We start from the raw sequence: 18,845 nt of genomic DNA, 5'->3' as shown, positions 1-18,845 counted from the left end.
GACCCAGATGGGACCCTTCTTGGAAACATGTTTCTTCTGATACTTCAAAAAATGTACAAATATTCGAAGAAAACTTAAAATATGAACTTATATACTGGTGACACAACATATAAACTTAAAGTGAATACATTTGTAATTCACATCACTGGGACATTGTATATGGGTCCAATATGGGCCAATACTTACAATAAGGGTCCCATGTGGGACCCGTATGGTACATTTGCCCAGATATAGCCCATATGGGCCCCATATATGCTTGCGTGCTGGGTTGCCTGTTATTTAGTGTGCTAGGTGTAAAGCATTATGTTAGTAATTTTTATATGGAGCAGCGGAAGCTAAATGAAAATAAAATTTGATGTTAAATGAAAAAATCTGTGAACTCCTTTTCGCATATAGAAATGCCTGACATCTTTTTACTCCTTCTAAATGTGTGATTAAATCATATTATTTATAGATCCACTGTGTTGAAAAAAATGTATTCAGTACTGTATGTAGAAAAAACCTCCTTTTCGCATTTTTATCAAGTGTCACAGATTTTTCAGTTATCCTCGATCTTTTTCCTACAGGTGTGTGTTTTCTGGGGGTTTCGTTTTGGGGAGGCTGCGTTTTTGGTGCGTGGCGTTCCCTGTTTGATGTTTTTCTTTGTTTTTTATCATAAATTTTCATACTGTGTTGAAATAAAAATGCAGTATATTCAGTAATAATATAATTCTTTTTCTCATGCAAAACTCCTTTTTCCCCCGCACGATCAGATACTGGAACGCCTTGCCTTATAACATCAAGGACAGTGTGAACCTTCAGTGCTTCACATCTGACCTAGACTCGCATATGTACTAATGTCATCATCCTGTTTTTATTTTTAACAAAGCTGTACATATTACTGCTCTTACTCTCTTAACACATGAATATCATGTTTCATGTAACATAGCAACATGTTTTTAATAAATGCCCCGACCTCCCAGTTATGATCAGAAATTGATTGTTGGGAGTATCCCCGTAGATGTAGATGTAGATGAACTCCTTTTCGCATTTTGATTTTGCGAAAGGAGTGCATTATGCGAAAATGAGTCCTTTTCGCACATTAGGCGTACCTCCGCCGATAAAAGTGCGCATAATTTGATGACGTTATCCACAGCTGAAACACGTCGATAAAAAAACATACATATTTTTCTTGCAATTTTATTGTGTTTAAGCCTGTTGACAGTAATCGTCGAGATGTCAGATCCTGCAGAAGATCAAAATCTTAAAGCAGGCCACCCACCTGCAGGTTTGCTTCATTTTCTGATGAGCGTGTCATAAATTCTTTTGTGTTTTCTGGCAACTGGCTGATCACGGTATCAAGTCAACTCGTCCCCTAGTCAACTAGTCCACAGACACTTGGGGGTCAGAGCCTGTCCCCCCTCCCAATTCGCCCCTGCCAACCTTCAACCAATATATTTTCGCTTTTTAAATCAAAATGAGCACATGTCTCGATCATACAACAACTTCTGTTACCATTTCAGTATGTTTAAAAAATCTCCCATATGCTATCAATGCTCAGAAAAACTAAAGACAACTTACTCCGAGCGTTTTCAACACAGACTAGCTTGTCCAAGGAATAGGAGAATAGATCCCAGCTTGATGTCAAATTTACTACACAGAGCCGGGACACAGACAATATCGTAAGTGGTTAAAATAAAAATACTCGCCCCTGACGTCAACTGCCGCGGTGGCCGAGAGAGTACAGACACTAGTTCTGTAAGCTTATTTTTGGGCAGGGCCGCGGGTTCGCTTCGCGCTATGGGCGATCTTTTTTTTTCCTTTTTTAGGTTTTTTTTTTATATCTTGAGAATATATTGTTTAAAAAGAAAATGAAAATATTATATTAGAAAAAGAAAAAAAGAATGCCTGAAGCGCGGAGCGAACCCGTGGCCCTGCCCAAAAAATTCTTTCAAATCCAGCATCTGTACTATCTTCACCAGCACGGCTGTTGACTTTCTAAGCAAGTATTTTTATTTTAACCGCTAACGATTTCATCTGTGTCCCGGCTCTGCGTAGTAAATTTGACTGCGCAACATCAAGCTGGGATCTATTCTCCTATTCCTTGGACAAGAAAATCGTGTTTACATTCCGAAGTAAGTTGTCTTTAGTTTTTTTGAGCATTGATAGAGTTTGGGAATTTTTCAAACATGTTGAAATGGTAACAGAAGTGGTTGGATGATCAAGACATGTGCTCAGTTTGTTTTAAAAAACAAAAATGTATTGACTGAAGGTTGTCAGGGGCGGCATTGGAGGGGTGCTGACTCCCAAGTGTCTGTGAACTAGTCCCCCCAGTCGACTCGTCCACGATTTGGTCATTTTGTCCCCCAAAATAGGTCATTTCGTCCCCCTCATCATAAAATTTGGTCAACTTGTCACCATTTTGGTCAACTCGTCTCCCTTTTGCAGATAGAGCACACACGGTAATTAACAGATCATATATAAATCAATATATCACCTGTAAATTTATATATCAACACATCTTTTAATCAATATATCAGTAAGTAAAATTGTTTAAAAAAAATTCACAGTCAAATCTGCACCATTAAACGCACATCTGGGATTTATTTTTGATTAAACCAGCACATTTGTGAAGGTTATTTCAACTTGAAACGCTGCAAATTTTGCCTTTGGGGACATATTTTCAAAGAACTATACAAGTGAAGGACTTCAGGATTATAATATACCCCAGAAATGCAAAAATAACTCGACAATTCATTTCTCTGCCTTTCTTTCAATTCACCGGAAGCATTTTGATGTTGACTGACCAGTGCTTTTCCATCATATATTTTAACAAGCGCCGTGATTGATGCTGACAAAAAGATGCTATTCATTACTAAGAAGCTGCTGATGAAACTGAATGACGATTTTGTAAACCAGTCAATCGTGACCTTCACCTCGGAAAAGAAAGAAAAATTTCGACATTATTAGTTTAATAAGTTAATTATATTTTGACGTATTTATAGCATTTAAAACTGTTAAACATGCGTATGTGGTTTAATACAGATATGCTTAAATGCAGTTTATTTCACAAACGCATCATGACAAACATTTTTTTTATCATAAAATGAACATTTACAGTTTTTTGTTCTGTCTCCATCGTTGAAATGTTTGCGGAAATGATTTGCGTTAGAAAATAACAGTTATGAAGCGACTGATATATTGATTAAAAGATGTGTTGATATATGAATTTACAGGTGATATATTGATTTATATATGATCTGTTAATTACTGTGTGTGCTCTACCTGTTTTGGTCAATTCGTCCCCCTTTTGGTAATTTTGGCCCAGCGATTTTTTTCCTTCTTTATAAAGTACCCCTAAAAGGACCTTTTCCCAATTGAAAAATGCAATCTTTTTTCCCAATTATCATCCAAAAATTCCCCAAATGACCAAATTAAGTTTGCATTTTGATGATTACAGAAGAAAAACTTAGTTACAATTGACATTCACCATGATTTAACCATTTAAACAGTTTGTTTGATGCTATTTAGTAATTTACATGGAAACAAAGGAAGAAGCATTCTAAATGATGTTATTAATTAACTATAAAAATTCCCAATCTGAGTAAAAAACCTGCTATTTTTCCCAATTTATCCGGTACCGGACCTTTTCCCAAAAGGGAAAAAAATTCAGTGTCTCCCTTAATATTTTAGGCGTTTTTGCTTTTTTATAATATTTTTGACTTTGAAAACTTGTATTTAAAATCATCGTGAGTTTTGAAGGAGTTATATTGGAAATAGTTAACTTTAAATAATTAGGTTTGATAAAATAATAAAAGAAATATACTGAAAATATACTGGTTTCCCAGTAGTTTCCGGACCCAAGTAGTTGTGCGGACCTTTTACATTTGTGCTGTATAGATCTTATTCCGTCGTAAAGCATCCGGGTAACAATATCATATCATCTAGACCTTTGTTGCCTTTACATAGCAGTGAAAACCAAGCATTACCAACTTATATATTATTTGAATATCCCGGCTATTTTAACTTACTTCGATTTAATTGTTTACACAAGAGATTGTCAACTGCAGGGGAATTCCAGTTACAGTGCACATGCGCTGAAATTGAGGCCCCTTGAAGATAAACAACAGTCAGTTGATGCTCCCATTTACTGACGATACAGTAAAACATTCCAATAGTAATAGAATAAAACGGAGAAAGTCAGAAAAATCAACCTAAGCACTATACTACAGCCTTAAATTATCGATTGAAAATAGGAACCAAAATAGATGGGTATTTACCTATGTTACCGTAGATCAATCAAATGTTTAGCAGCAGTGCCCTTGCACAGGTGGTAAGGGTGTTAGACTACCAATTTTGAGAGCGATATTGTTATTTCTTTTAAAGTTGTTAATTATATTAAAAGTTCTTAAGTTCTTTTTTTGTAATATTACCAGTCCGCTCAATACATTCCGTCATTTTAGCGTGACGTTGCAAAAGTCATTCAAACGTAATTTGACGTAACTATAATGAGCGCATTACAAATCTAGTATTTGTTAAATTCTTGATTTATACTTTTCAAATCATCATCACGCCTTAGAATTATGTTTTAATTTTGAATATATATCACGAAATCAGAAATGTTTGCTTCTACAAAAAGGTTGCAGCTGTTACAAGGATGGTCCGGAAAACTTCTTGGAATACCTGCGATATTAATGGAATTAATTGCCCCTTTTTAGGCCTCATATACATTTGTGTTAACGAACGCAAGTGTAATACAAATTCTGCATGGTGTTTACGAAAAACCTATCTTTTCTCTGTGAAAATTTTATGTTTCTACGTGTTTTGTTTGAAAGTTACTGGCAAAACATAGCGATTTCGGTCCAGAAACTACTTGGAAACCAGTAAGACAATTAACTGAAATAAAATATATAAAAAGAATAAATACAATGCCCTTAGTATTAAAAATATAATATAATAGAAAATCTAATTAACTTTTTAAAAATCATAGCAAGAAAAGAGAGAGCAATAAATCCTTACCGCTGGCCATATATAACAAAAGAAAGTTTTAATTAGAAATACAATAAAGAATAAATAAACAATATCTGTCACATATGTTTTACTAAAAATAACCAACATGCTTTATATTCATTTTTAGCTCGACTATTCGAAGAATAGTCTAGCTATTCTACTCACCCTGGCGTCGGCGTCGGCGTTGACGTCACACCTTGGTTAAGTTTTTGCATGCAAGTACATACAGCTATCATTTAAAGGCATATAGCTTTGAAACTTATTTATTCTTTTTCTAGGTCAATTACCAACCTCACTGGGTCAAGTTCCATAACTCTAACATGTATTTTGAGCAAATTATGCCCCCTTTTGGACTTAGAAAATTCTGGTTAAAGTTTTACATGCAAGTTATTATCTCCAAAACTAATGCAGATATTGAATTGAAACTTCACATGTGTCTTCGGGGCTATAAAACTAGTTGATAGCACCAAGTCCCATAACTCTGACATGTATTTTGGGCAAATTATGCCCCCTTTTGGACTTAGAAAATCCTGGTTAAAGTTTTGCATGCAAGTACATACAGCTATTACCAAAAGGCATATAGCTTTGAAACTTATTTATTCTTTTTCTAGGTCAGTTACCAACCTCACTGGGTCAAGTTCCATAACTCTTAACATGTATTTTGAGCAAATTATGCCCCCTTTTGGACTTAGAAAAATTCTGGTTAAAGTTTTACATGCAAGTTACTATCTCCAAAACTAATGCAGATATGGAATTGAAACTTAACATGTTTCTTCGGGGTTATTAAACTAGTTGATAGCATCAAGTCCCATAACTCTGATATGCATTTTGGTCAAATTATGTCCCGTTTCGAACTTAAAACTCTTTTGATATTTAACATTTTGGGTAATAATTTCCTGCTTCTGTGACAATATTTCGAATAGTCGAGCTTGGCTGTCTTACGGACAGCTCTTGTTGTCATTAAAGTAAAAAAGAAATACTTCAAAAGTAGGGAGACAGTGGTTTCTAAAAAAAAGTAGAATGAGCATATACCTGCATACGAAAGGTGTTAAAGGTTATTAATCACATTAAAAGGCGTTGATTGGGCTGATTGGAAGGTGTTAATGGTATTTAATTGCATGAGATTTTGTTGACTGACCGAATGAAATGTGTGAAAATTTTCCCCAAGTAGAATTAAATGTGTTAGCAGTTGCATGTTTGGAGTAAGGAAATTATGTTATAAAAAAAAGTCTAATAAAAAGTTTAATCTTATTCAAGAGTTTGAAAATAAGCAGCATCAAATACGGACATTTAAACAGCAATCATGTTGTCCAACAAAGCAGACTTACAAAAACAAACTTAAGGGGAAAAAAAACAGAAAAAAAACAGAAAATCCTCCTTGTTAAATCAATCACTTTTAAAGCACAAAGTTCTTAAAACAAACGAAAACTTATGTATATTTTTAACATAAAATATACTTATTTGAAAGAAAAACCGGACTTAATTTATCATACTTTGATTATTTTTTTTCAAAATACGTTTTAAAAAGGGGGGGGACAAAATGACGAATTTGAAATCGCCGAGGGGGACGAAATGACCAAATCGGGGACGAGTTGACTAGGGGACGAGTTGACTGTAAATCCTGATCACTACCAAATTAATTATAGACACTTGGGACTTTGACAAGTTTATAGCTTATATCATATGCAAATGGCAGTACTGATGTTATTGGTGGCAGTAAAGCATCATTTACTGGTCTATGTTAATCTAACCCTAACCTCTAGTCAGTATATTGTACACTCGGCGTACTGCCTATAGTCAACTTCGATACTGCATTTATAAGTAAGGCTAATAATACCCGAAAGGAGAGTTGAGCAGTATACGAGGATAGATAGATATTACCACAGGAACATAAGCTAAAAAAAAGACCCCCTTTATATAAATTTAAGGTAACTGGACATGAACAACCAAGATGGCGTCACGAAATTGAGGTTGGTCACATTATTTACTTGTATAGACGATATGCTGTTACAGAGGTCTAAAGGTGCAATTTAATCATTTAATACACACATAAACAATTGTAAAAATGCATTTAATTTATAAAATTATAAAATCAATTGTTCTGAAACTCACCGTGAAAACTAGTCAATTTTTGTGCGCATTTTGCGGAAAAGTTACATATCCAATCTGAAAATAATTTATATCCTCGTATCTTTGAATATGTCCTTCAGGTGCTCCACCTATGAACAAAAGAACTTATCCACTGAGTTTTATGCTATTTGCTCTGGAATTTCATCAGTAAATTATAAATTTCAATATTTTGTTGCAAATAAATTCAGTAACAAGAGGCTATGCAATTCCAAAAATATGTTTATCGTAAAACTCACTCAGTCCTATGACCGGAAACTGAACCCAAACATAGCTGATTTTGGGTATATTACAGTATGTTTTATGACCCTTGCATGTTCAGATGCAGAAATCCTCATCAAAACTGGCTCTATATTTTTTGGGATGTAACAGAAAATCCAGAAAATGTACTTTATCAATTACATTAAACATACATTAATTTAGTGTGGCCTAAGATCCACGCTTTCCATGAGGTTTCGTTGCAAGTCAGTAAAGTTTTGACATTGAGGGTTATTCAGACAGTAGCAAACACATTTGAACTACAGTAGGACACGGATTGAAAAGATTGTAAACGTTTTATAAAATTAAAATACAAACAATGTAGAAGTACTAAGAAATAAACACCACTCAAAACTCTTAATATGTTAGGATGCACAGTCTCAGAAATAAGGACAAAGTAAACTTACATGTACTTTGAATTTTTTTTAATGACCCTCATACTGCAGGCAGGTTTCAACTTTTTAGGGTGTAAAATAGAGAAATTTATAATTTACTGATGAAATTCCAGAGCAAATAGCATAAAACTCAGTGAGAAATTTCTTTTGTTCATAGGTGGAGCTCCAGAAGGACATATTCAAAGATATGAGGATATAAATTATTTTCAGTTTGGATACATAACTTTTCCGCAAAATGCGCACAAAAATTGACTAGTTTTCATGGTGAGTTTTAAGAATATTTGATTTTATATTTTTATAAATTAAATGCATTTTTACAATTGTATATGTGTGTTTTAAATGAATAAAATGCTTCTTTAGACATCTGTAGCAGCATATCGTCTCTATAGGAGTAAATAATGTGACCAACCCTAATTTCGTGACGCCATCTTGGTTGTCCATGTCAAGTTACCTTAATAAAAAAATCACCAGGAATGCAACGCATCCACACCCCACCCAGTCGGTGTAAACACCCCGTGATACCATGGGACACCCCAGGAATGGATACCTTTATTTTTATAGAAAGCTTTGAATATAATTGTTTTTATTGCAGCTTTATTGTCATATTAAGTAATAAATTGAGCATGAATATAGGTGTATCATAAGTAGCACTAGCAGACTCATAACACGTACGAGCCCCGGGACGCCCGATTCTTCTTCGCGATAACAGTGATAAACTGCATACACCGGGACATTTATTTCCCTAAAAGAAAGCTTGCAAATACATTTTGTTATTTAGTTTTGTACTTATTTCTGAAATAAATAAAGCATACAGTAATTTTAGGGAATATTATATTATAAGTAGGCTATACTGCTCATAAATCATACCCGGGATGCCTGTTTCGTCACTATTATGCAGTATTCATTCATGTAGTTCATGTAGAGTAGAAGCCCGGAACATCATTAGATGTTAAGCGTTGACGCTTCTTAGGCCCATTTGTATTTGTTTTCCCAATTTGGTACTAAATTATTTTAATTATGGTTATTATGAATTATCTTTATATTTATTCTATTCCATTTAATTGTCATAATATTGGTATGTACATTCTGACATATATTATATTACTACTATTTACAGTTAAAAATCCTTATAATGGTGGGTTCTTAAAAAGATAAAAAATCACTGTTATTTAGCACAGTCTATACAATATATACTTGTGTATGTACTATCAGTTGCGTGTTTTGGTACAGTATCCATTGCTTGAATTAGACTGGCGTTACATTTATATAGTAAAAACAAGTTATTTTGGTGTTTGTTTTTGTTCATTTTTTTTTTTTTTAAAAAGAACATAATTTATCTTAACTGTCATATAGTCTAGATTTTACAAATTAAGACCATAGCACCTATGCTTGGGTTCAGACTGGCCTGACATTTAAAAATATCAATCAATAAAATTTCTAAAAAGGAACATTGTTCCTTAGCACAGTCTTATCACCCTTTATGTCAATATACAAAATTTTTACTGATAGGGGCTGTAGCACTTAGCTATGAATTTTGACCGCCCAGACCAGTGCTTATTTAGCCTTGATTTGAAACTGTTGAGAGTTGGAGCTTCAATTGTACTGGAGGGGAGTGCATTCCATGTGTCAATTACTCTGTGACTGAAGGTATTTTTTCTTGTGTTAGAATTGGCTCTAGGTTTGAATAATTTCTGTGTGTTCCCCCTTGTAATAGTATTAGATCTAACAGTTAGCAAGTCTGTGGAAGTTTTATCTAGTTCATTTCTAAGTTTGTACACTTCAATGACATCTGCTCTAGTTCTCCTATACTCTAGAGTTGGCATCCCTAGTTGGATTAACCTATCGCTGTACTCTAATCCTTGTATTTCATGGAGCATCCTTGTGGCTCTCCTCTGCACATTATGCGATTCTCGGATGAATCGGGCGTCCCGGGATTTGTGTTATGAGTCTGCTACTTGGGTTTATAGATAAACTTATATTCACGCTCAGTTTATTGCTAAATATGGAAAAAATGCAACAAAAACAGTTAAATTCAAAGCTTTCAATGAAAATTAAGGGTCTTGGGGCGTTTACCCCGCCCCCAACCCACCTAGTCTAAATAATAGGATGTTTCGGAACAGCGTAATTTATAACTTTCGACTGTCGCTGTCTCCGTCATGTCCAAACTTATTCTGCATAAGTGTTTTAGGAAATCCCCAGTTAAAATCCGTTGAGAATGTTTTCTGGTAGTACCGTACATGTACAAAGTATTTGTAATAATTATATCTCTGATAATGAATTTATGTTGACATTAAAGCAAAAGCTTGCCTCGCTGACATTTTATGAATGTATATTTTGTGTTTTATTTCTGTAATTTAGTGTCATATCCGATTATCGGCAATCTGTTGTTACTGAAACCAGTGTCAGGGTAGATATCTCCTCGCACCTGTCACATCATATTTTCCAAGATTTAAGTCTCTTATAAATTTAAAATTATGGATTTAATTCAACCAATTTGAAGTTTCTACATGAATATTAATGTTTGATTTATTAAAGCAAGTAAGTCTGACCATTGTAATATTATTATGACTTTTTATGTCTCATGAAGGTGTTTTTTTTTTCTGTGGCGGGCACAACTTCTGGCACAACTGTTACAAGTTTTTTAAAAGTTGAAGCATTTGAACCTTTCTGTTGAGGATGAGCTTACTTTAGTTAGTGATAAGAAATAAAATGTTTAATTTATTTAATTACACATTGTCAGTTTTTAGCTCAACTATTCAAAGAATAGTCTAGCTATTCTACTCATCCTGGCGTCGGTGTTGGCGTCAACATCACACCTTAAGGTTTTGCGTGCAAGTACATACAGCTATCATTTAAAAGCATATAGCTTTGAAACTTTTTTTTCTTTTTTTTTGGTCAATTACCAACCTCACTGGGTCAAGTCCCATAACTCTGACATGTATTTTGGTCAAATTATGCCCACCTTAGGACTTAGAAAATTCTGGTTAAAGCTAAAACTAATGCAGACACTGAAATAAAACTTCACATGTGTCTTTGGGGTTATAAAACTACTTGATAGCATCAAGTCCAATAACTCTGACATGAGTTTTGGCCAAATTATGCCCCCTTTTGGACTTAGAAAATCCTGGTTAAAGTTTTGCATGCAAGTACATATAGCTATAACTTAAAGGCATATAGATTTGAAACTTAACTTTTCTTTTTCTAGATCAATTACCAACCTCACTGGGTTAAGTCCCATAACTCTGACATGTATTTTAGGCAAATTATGCCCCTTTGGGACATAGAAAATACTGGTTAATGTTCTGCATGCAAGTTACCATCTGCAAAACAAATGCAGATTTTAAATTGAAACTTCACATGTGTCTTCGGGGTTATAAAACTAGATGATTGCATCAAGTCCCATGACTCTGACATGTACATTTGTATTTTGGGCAAATTTTGCCCCCTTTTGGACTTCTGGTTAAAGTTTTGGTTTAAAATCTATTGATATTTTAACATTAGATTAATATTCCTGCTTCTGTGACAACAATTTGAATAGTTGAGCACTGGCTGTCTTACAGACAGCTCTTGTTTTCTTTGACACGAGTTGTGGTTTTCTTACCAACTACTTTTAGGAAAACCAAATTATGACACTTGGCAAGATTTTGAACGAAAATGAAAACATTATTTGATAAGCCAACTTAAATATCTCGGCAATAGAAATTTATGTGATATCCATTGTTTATTTCAGTGAAGGTTGGTGGTATGCGTGTAACAACACACAAGAAGCCAGAAAAACCAGAGGAAGAAAAATCAGTGGAAGAGGACAAAGAAGAATATGAAGTGTAAGTTCAGCAATTGAGAATCATTAGCGAAAATAAAATTAAGAATAGGCTACAGAATGAACACAGTTGTAAACTGGATTATGTCTGTTAAATGACCAAGTTCCAGTTTCAGGGTCTATAGGATTGCACTTTTCCATCCATAATTCTGTCTGCCATTCTTTCTGTAGTTTTGTGTACGCTCCATAACTTTTCCAAATAGGCATAAATTAACTGCACTTTCCATTAGTCTGTATATTTGTTGTAAGTTCTGAAATTATCTATTTTAGCTATCGCTTTAGTATCACAGGGAACTTCAGCAGTTTTTATCCAATATTCACCAAACTGGATCACAGTGTTCTTAGGCATATTACCTTGTTTTGACTTTATATTGATATCATTTATCAAGCATTTTCAGGGGACATGTGGCATACAGGGTTGAGATCATTTTCAAAAATGAAGTCTTACTTAAATCCTGCTGCACCAGGAAGTATCTACTGTGTTAATTTTTGGGTTCATGTTTGATAAATTAATTATTTACTATGACCATGGGATTTTTAAACTCCTTTTCTTTTTAGCTCACCTAAGCACATTCTCGGGGTGAGCTATTGTGATCACTCACCGTCCGTTGTCCATCTGGCCGTCCACACTTTTCTTCAAACAACATCTCCTCTGAAACCGTGTGGTGTAAGTTGATGAAACTTCGATTGGATGTTCCTTTATTGGTCTCCTTCCAAAATTGTTCAGAAGAATCCGATTGCTTGCACATAGAGACAACGAGATCGAGCTAAAAGAAGCTACAAATGACATTTCCTCCTAAACCACTCATCTGATTTTGAAATAATTTCAAGCAAATGGTCTTTGTCTGACCCTCTACCAAAATTTTTTCAAATTACTTCAATTCATCAAAAGACATGGCCAGCAGGTGTCATGGTCACTTTTCACCTGTATGGGTAACTTGCTGGCCCAGTTGTAAAATAATTTTACACAAATGGTCCTTGTGTAACCCTCTACCAAGAATGTCCAAGATTATTCAAATTATTACGATGTATAAAAAAACATGGCTGCCAGAGGGTGTGGTCCATTTTCCCTATATGTATATTGTGGAAAATTTTAAAAAATCTTTTGTGAGACTGCTGGCCAGATTTTATAATAGTTTTACACAAATAGTCCTTGTGTGACCCTCTACCAAGATTGTTCAAATTATTCTATTTTGTCTAAAAACAATGACACCAAGAGGTGTGGTCACTTTCTCCTATATGTATATTGTAGAAACATTTAGTATCCAATGTCATCATTACCCCCACACACAACACACATACATTACATGCTCTTATTTATTTATTTATTAACAACTTTTAAAATAGTCTTTTCAGACAACAATGGCACTATTTCAAAATAATTTCAGAGACATTTTACTTACATAACCATCTTCCAAAACTGCTCAAACAAGCAGTGCAACTCAGGTGAGCGATCTTGGGCCATCATTGTCCCCTTGTTTTTCAGACCAGAAAAGACGGACAAACACCACCAGCAGATATTGTTATCAGGGGCTATCACAAAGGTAAGTGTTGCTCATTTTAGTTGCACAATATATAATGAAGCATATTATGGTCCTGTTCGAAAGTTGCTCACTCACTAGCCTGTTTAAGCTCTGAAACTCAGGTGAACAATCTAGGGACATCATGGCCCTCTTTTGCATTAAAAACTGTTGAGGGAAGCCTGATCTTGGGTCATCTTCAAGTGATTATATACCCTGCATAAATCAATGTGCCCACTTAGTTACTGTAATGTATGATAAGGCAGTCTGTCCATAAACAACAGCTAAGTCAGCTTTGATTTCTGTTAGGGAATAATTAAGTAAAGTGCAAATTTTGATTCAGGCTCTCTGCTCTTCGAACGCCATGATAGCTTCTTGAATAAGAAATCTACTTAAGCTAAAATTGTGCCTTGTTTGATTCATTGTTACATCATCATATGAGCCATGCCATGTTGGTTTTCCCATGGCACGGCTCAATATTATCATGATTTCCATGTTTATTTTGTATATCAGTTGATGCAGTATATTCTCTTCATTCATGTATAGTTTGTCAAAATATGTACACTGTGTATGAAACTTACCATGAACATTGCAAGACTTCCAGAACAGCCTTGTATATGATAGAGAGGCTGTAGTCTATTGTTAAGTAACAAACAAATTCAGTCTTTATGTGGGCTATATTCAGAGTCATTAATCAGATTCGCATTTGACTCAAACTTGAGTATCACTATAGTGGGCTTCGAATAGACCTTGTGTAGTGTGAGTGAAGTCTGAATGACTTCAGTCTTGACACACATGTAGGTTATGATAAGACTATTTGCAGAGCACATGAACTTATTTGTAAGTTCAAAGGTCAAGGTCACAGATTGAGTTCAAAAGTCAAATCTGACCTGTGTGTGTTGTGTCTGGAGCAAAGCTTAAAACTATTCAAGGTATTGACTTTAGAATATAGGTTGATGGTGATGAGATGATTTGAGGTTTAAAAATCAAAACCTTAATTTCTTGAGCATTAGTATTCCGCCACTCCCACAGCAGAAAACCCCATAGCTCCTACCTGCCACCACATTACATACCCCTCCAACTCCCACACCCAGTAGTTTTCTTGTTGATATTTACAGGGTGACAAGGACTTCCCGGAAGCAGCTGTCCGTGCTATTCATGAAAAGCAACATCTACCTACCCATGAAAACAGACCTACGCATTCACCTCAGAAAATTATTCAACAGCCAAGAAAGTAGACCAATCACCTGAACTGTTCACATCACCATGGCAATTTTTGGTGCATGCTGGGATAGGGAAAATTGTATTTTTGAAATTTTGGTTGAAGGACTATTGACTGTAATTTTAGAGTAGAAAAGTATTAAAGAACCACTGGGATGGTACAACAATTTTGTTCTTGTATACTTCATTTTTACTGTTTGGAAAATAAATGTAACTTTCAAGTAATTTACAGTGATTATGCTGTAATTGTATAACTTTTTTAATTTTTAATTTTTCTGCCTAAAAAGGAAAGTTTCAATATTTTTAGCTCACATGTCACAAAGTGACAGTGTGAGCTTTTGTGATCGCGCAGCGTCCGTCGTCCGTCCGTGCGTGCGTCCGTGCGTAAACTTTTGCTTGTGACCTCTCTAGAGGTCACATTTTTCATGGGATCTTTATGAATGTTGGTCAGAATGTTCACCTTGATGATATCTAGGTCAAGTTCGAAACTAGGTCATGTACGGTCAAAAACTAGGTCAGTAGGTCTAAAAATAGAAAAACCTTGTGACCTCTCTAGAGGCCATATTTTTCAAAGATCTTCATGAAAATTGGTCAGAATGTTCATCTTGATGATATCTAGGTCAAGTTCGAAACTGGGTCATGTGCCTTCAAAAACTAGGTCAGTAGGTCAAATAATAGAAAAACCTTGTGACCTCTCTAGAGGCCATATTTTTCATGGGATCTGTATGAAAGTTGGTCTGAATGTTCATCTTGATGATTTCTAGGTCAGGTTCAAAACTGGGTCACATGAGCTCAAAAACTAGGTCACTATGTCAAATAATAGAAAAAAAACGACGTCATACTCAGTTCAAAACTGGGTCATGTTGGGACAGGTGAGCGATTCAGGACCATCATGTTCCTCTTGTTATACTGTGTCTCGATAACCACAAGCCATACTTTCTATAACAAAACTTTCTTAAAGTAGATCGAAAATTAATTATAAAATATACACATTATCTTCTGTGAGGAAGGGTTATTTTCAAATCTTATACACAGTATTTCCAAGTTATATTTCATAAAATTAAAAGACTTGTTTCACATCACAACATTTTGAAGAGCTTTTAATATATTTTTTTTACTTTGCAAGTTTTTATAAAATCAGGGAGAAATTAGTTCAGTCCATCTGTATATAATATAATTATTGTGCATGGGTTACAAAATCAAAAGAAATGAAATCAGCTCTTTTTTCACAACACTTACTGGCATTTAATTTTCAGTTTATACTATACTGTGATTGTTATACTTTTGTTTTAAGTGAGAGAAATATCTTTAATTGGTATTTTGTGTGTTTAAAACACAGGAATTAACAGTATTTAAGCATGCATTTGTAAATAAGAGTTTTCACCTGTTGTCACTGGATATCAAAGGAGATGCAGGTTGGAATGGTCAGTTCAAAATCCTAATTGTGTTTGAAACTATATCAATGTTGTGATATAAATAAGATCAGGTTTACTTAATTGAAATGTTGATGACCATATAACTTTTCTGTTCTTGTGAGTTCTCATGATTGTGCTTTATATATTTTTTTCCATATTAGATTTTCTTTACACTTTGTTAAAGTTGATTTTTATTGACTTGATTCTAGTGTCACAGTCTTAAACTGTTAGATGCAGGTTACAGGATACAAATTTAATTTAAAGTCGATAGTACATAAATAGACAACATTAGCTATTTGTAACTGACATGCAAGAATAGTTTCACCCCCCAAAATACTTTTTACGCAGCGCAAAAGCTGATTTTTAATCAGGTTTTGATAAATTCAAATATTTCACAGGGTAAGTAAGTAAGTAATGGCTATTTCTAAAGACTATACATTGGGTGACCTCATCTACTATGTGGGCTGCAACATATATACAGTATATGAAATATATAAACAAAAATTAAACGAACATTATCAAGCATAGAATATCATTAATACGACATTTTGTAAATGTACAATACAGGATTTAGACTAGCAAACTCAAAAGTAAGTTTATAAATGTATGGTTGCTTGAGTTATACTGCGGTGAATCAACATTTAGGAATTTTGATACCACATTTCGTATCAAATGATACTGATAATTTTCCTTTAGATTAATTTCATTATATTAAGATAAGTAATTGATTTAAAAAAAAGAAAGGAAGTCAAAAATTTTGGAAGTCTTTGAAAATAAAACAGTAACCAAGTGGTAAAAAAATTGAAAATCTAGTAAACTGCCAAAAAGTGTATGACAGAAATTGGAAATGTTTGAAAATAGAAAAAAAAATCAGACCATAGAAATCTGAAAAATTCAGAACAATAACAAAGAGTGTGTGAATTGTAAATTTTTAATGCAGTTTCTTAAACAGTAAGTATGTATATTTCAGTGAGATGTGATTCAGCCTCATTTGACTCTGACATTTTCAGTTTTCATTTTGGTAAAAGGGCTCATTATTTCTGTTAGAAACCAAAAAAAAAAAAGAAGATATCTTCGTCATCACTCAGCAAATGTCAGTTAATTTATTAACACACATCCTTCATTGAGAATTGTTTGGGATCTAAAGTTCTGTTGGAAAACGGCTTCAGCTCTTTGTACAAGAGTTGGACTGTTTATCTGAAAGAGAAGGATTAGAAAAAAGTATCTTTTATGTCTGTGAGTTTCATCAAACAGTGAATATGGTCTCTATTTTAAGTACAACATTCCTTAACCATGATATAATTGTTGTTGTATGGAAACAAAGTTGTTCAAAGCCTGTATAAGAATTCTGCATTTTAGTAGCAACATGATTATGCTTGGCACATGTGTAAGCTTTGTTGCAAAGACATGAGAATTAAGTTTTTCGACTTGAGCTCAACCACTGCCAACATCTAATAATTTATATTAAGATTCAGAATTTTCAGCTACTTGGGACAAATGTTAGGATTTAGGCTTAATGTGTTTTATGAAAATCATTTATAGTCTATTCATTTGAACTATTTTGTATTCTGTTATTTGAAAGCGGGACAAAAAATATGATAGTCGCGAAAGGACGTATTTTAAAATAATGCAAGCAATATCGTACGACAGAAATATGTTTTAAAAATTAATACTTAGAACATGGTAGAATCTATGAAATGTTTTGAAACAACAAGCCCGTTATGTACATAAAACACTGTTTCTGCTATTACTTACCTCTACCCATTTTCCATGTTGAGAAGTTGTTTTTAAGTTGTGGAGAAACTTGGTAGTACTGCTTTGAAACCTAAGAAACTAATTATGTTAATTGAGGACAAAAATATATATGAATAGTTGAAATTGATTTGATTGGGATAAATCACTACAATATTGGCTTTAAGGAGAAGCTATATCTTCCAAAAAAACAAAACTTTTTTAATATACTTGTATTGACTTCTCATAAGCCGCTGTCTCAACAAGAAACATATTATAGTCTTCCCAGGTGTGTGTGCTCTAGAAAAGTTGCAATGTTTTTGTAAAATACCAGATTTGTGCAATTGATCTATAAAGTGCTTCAGCTGTTATTTTTGTTAAAGTCTTACATCGGTTGCTTGTGTGCTTTACTTTATATTATTTTTCTGTTAAAACTTGCATAATGTCGCAAAACCATAGAAAGAACATGAATGAGTGTGTTTGATGCAAATAAAGGAAAGGTCACTTGTAATCAAAGAATAAAATGTTTGTGTTTTAATAGTTTAAACATGATGTTTAGGATAGATAAGACTTTCAGCAGTGTGTGTTGACTGTAATAATATCAAAGAGTTAAGTGAGAAATCTGTTAGCGCGACTAACCCACACATTGTGATTTGTGATTTCTAAAATATTTTTTCACTAAAAGGCAAAATGCCTCCACTGTTTCATATATTTACATGAAACTAAATGATTGATCAGTTTCTAATTTCCAGAATTACAGGAACATTTGGGTTTTTACAGCTTTTCTCATGCATTTTTATAAACCGTTGCATTTTTTGTAAACATTGATAAATATATAAGGAGAAGAGATAGTAATTTTAGACACTATCATGACGCGGGCAGAAAATTAAAGCCGTGCATGTTTGGTGTTATTTTCTTTCATTATCACTTGATGTTTGCAAGGTGCTCGCTGAATGGAATTACGTTTTTTAGCTCACCTGTCACATAATGACAAGGGGAGCTTTTGTGATCACCCTTCGTCCGTCCGTGCTTCCGTCACCAATTTCTTGTCTGCACAATAGTGGTTTCATTTATGATTTTATTTTAACCAAACTTGCACACACTTGTATCACCATAAGATCTCAGTTCCTTTCTTGAACTGGCAATTTTGACCTTGTCTGCACAATAGCAGCTTTATTTATGATTTGATTTTTACCAAACTTGGACATAACATGTATCACCATAAGATCTTGGTTCCTTTCTGAGACTGGCCAGATTCCTTTATGGGTTACAGTGTTATGGCCCTTGAAAGGGCCAGAATTAGCTATTTTGTCCTTGTCTGCACAATAGCAGCTTCATTTATGATTTATTGTAATCAAACTAGCACACA

The 18,845-nt window shown here is 34.1% G+C and overlaps 1 protein-coding gene across 1 annotated transcript; it reads left to right on the top strand.

The window, feature by feature from the left end:
• Positions 1 to 1,104: 1,104 nt before the first annotated feature.
• Positions 1,105 to 18,380, top strand: LOC128550638 (death-associated protein 1-like). Its single transcript, XM_053530007.1, has 4 exons — positions 1,105 to 1,267; positions 11,500 to 11,593; positions 13,076 to 13,133; positions 14,228 to 18,380. Exons 1-4 carry the CDS (start codon positions 1,216 to 1,218, stop codon positions 14,345 to 14,347), a joined length of 324 nt encoding a protein of 107 aa, XP_053385982.1. The 5' UTR covers positions 1,105 to 1,215; the 3' UTR covers positions 14,348 to 18,380.
• The last annotated feature ends 465 nt before the right edge of the window (positions 18,381 to 18,845 follow it).

The sequence above is a fragment of the Mercenaria mercenaria genome, chromosome 18, assembly GCF_021730395.1.
Source record: "Mercenaria mercenaria strain notata chromosome 18, MADL_Memer_1, whole genome shotgun sequence".
In the NCBI taxonomy this organism is placed as follows: Eukaryota; Metazoa; Mollusca; class Bivalvia; order Venerida; family Veneridae; genus Mercenaria; species Mercenaria mercenaria.
The sequence above is the reverse complement of the archived record's forward strand: the minus strand, read 5'-3'. Positions and strand labels throughout refer to the sequence as shown.

Coding starts and splice junctions, on each gene's coding strand:
- LOC128550638 (XM_053530007.1), top strand. CDS start 1,216: ATGTCAGATCCTGCAGAAGATCAAAATCTTAAAGCAGGCCACCCACCT. Junction 11,594..13,075: donor GACAAAGAAGAATATGAAGT/GTAAGTTCAGCA, acceptor CTTGTTTTTCAG/ACCAGAAAAGACGGACAAAC. Junction 13,134..14,227: donor TATCAGGGGCTATCACAAAG/GTAAGTGTTGCT, acceptor TGATATTTACAG/GGTGACAAGGACTTCCCGGA.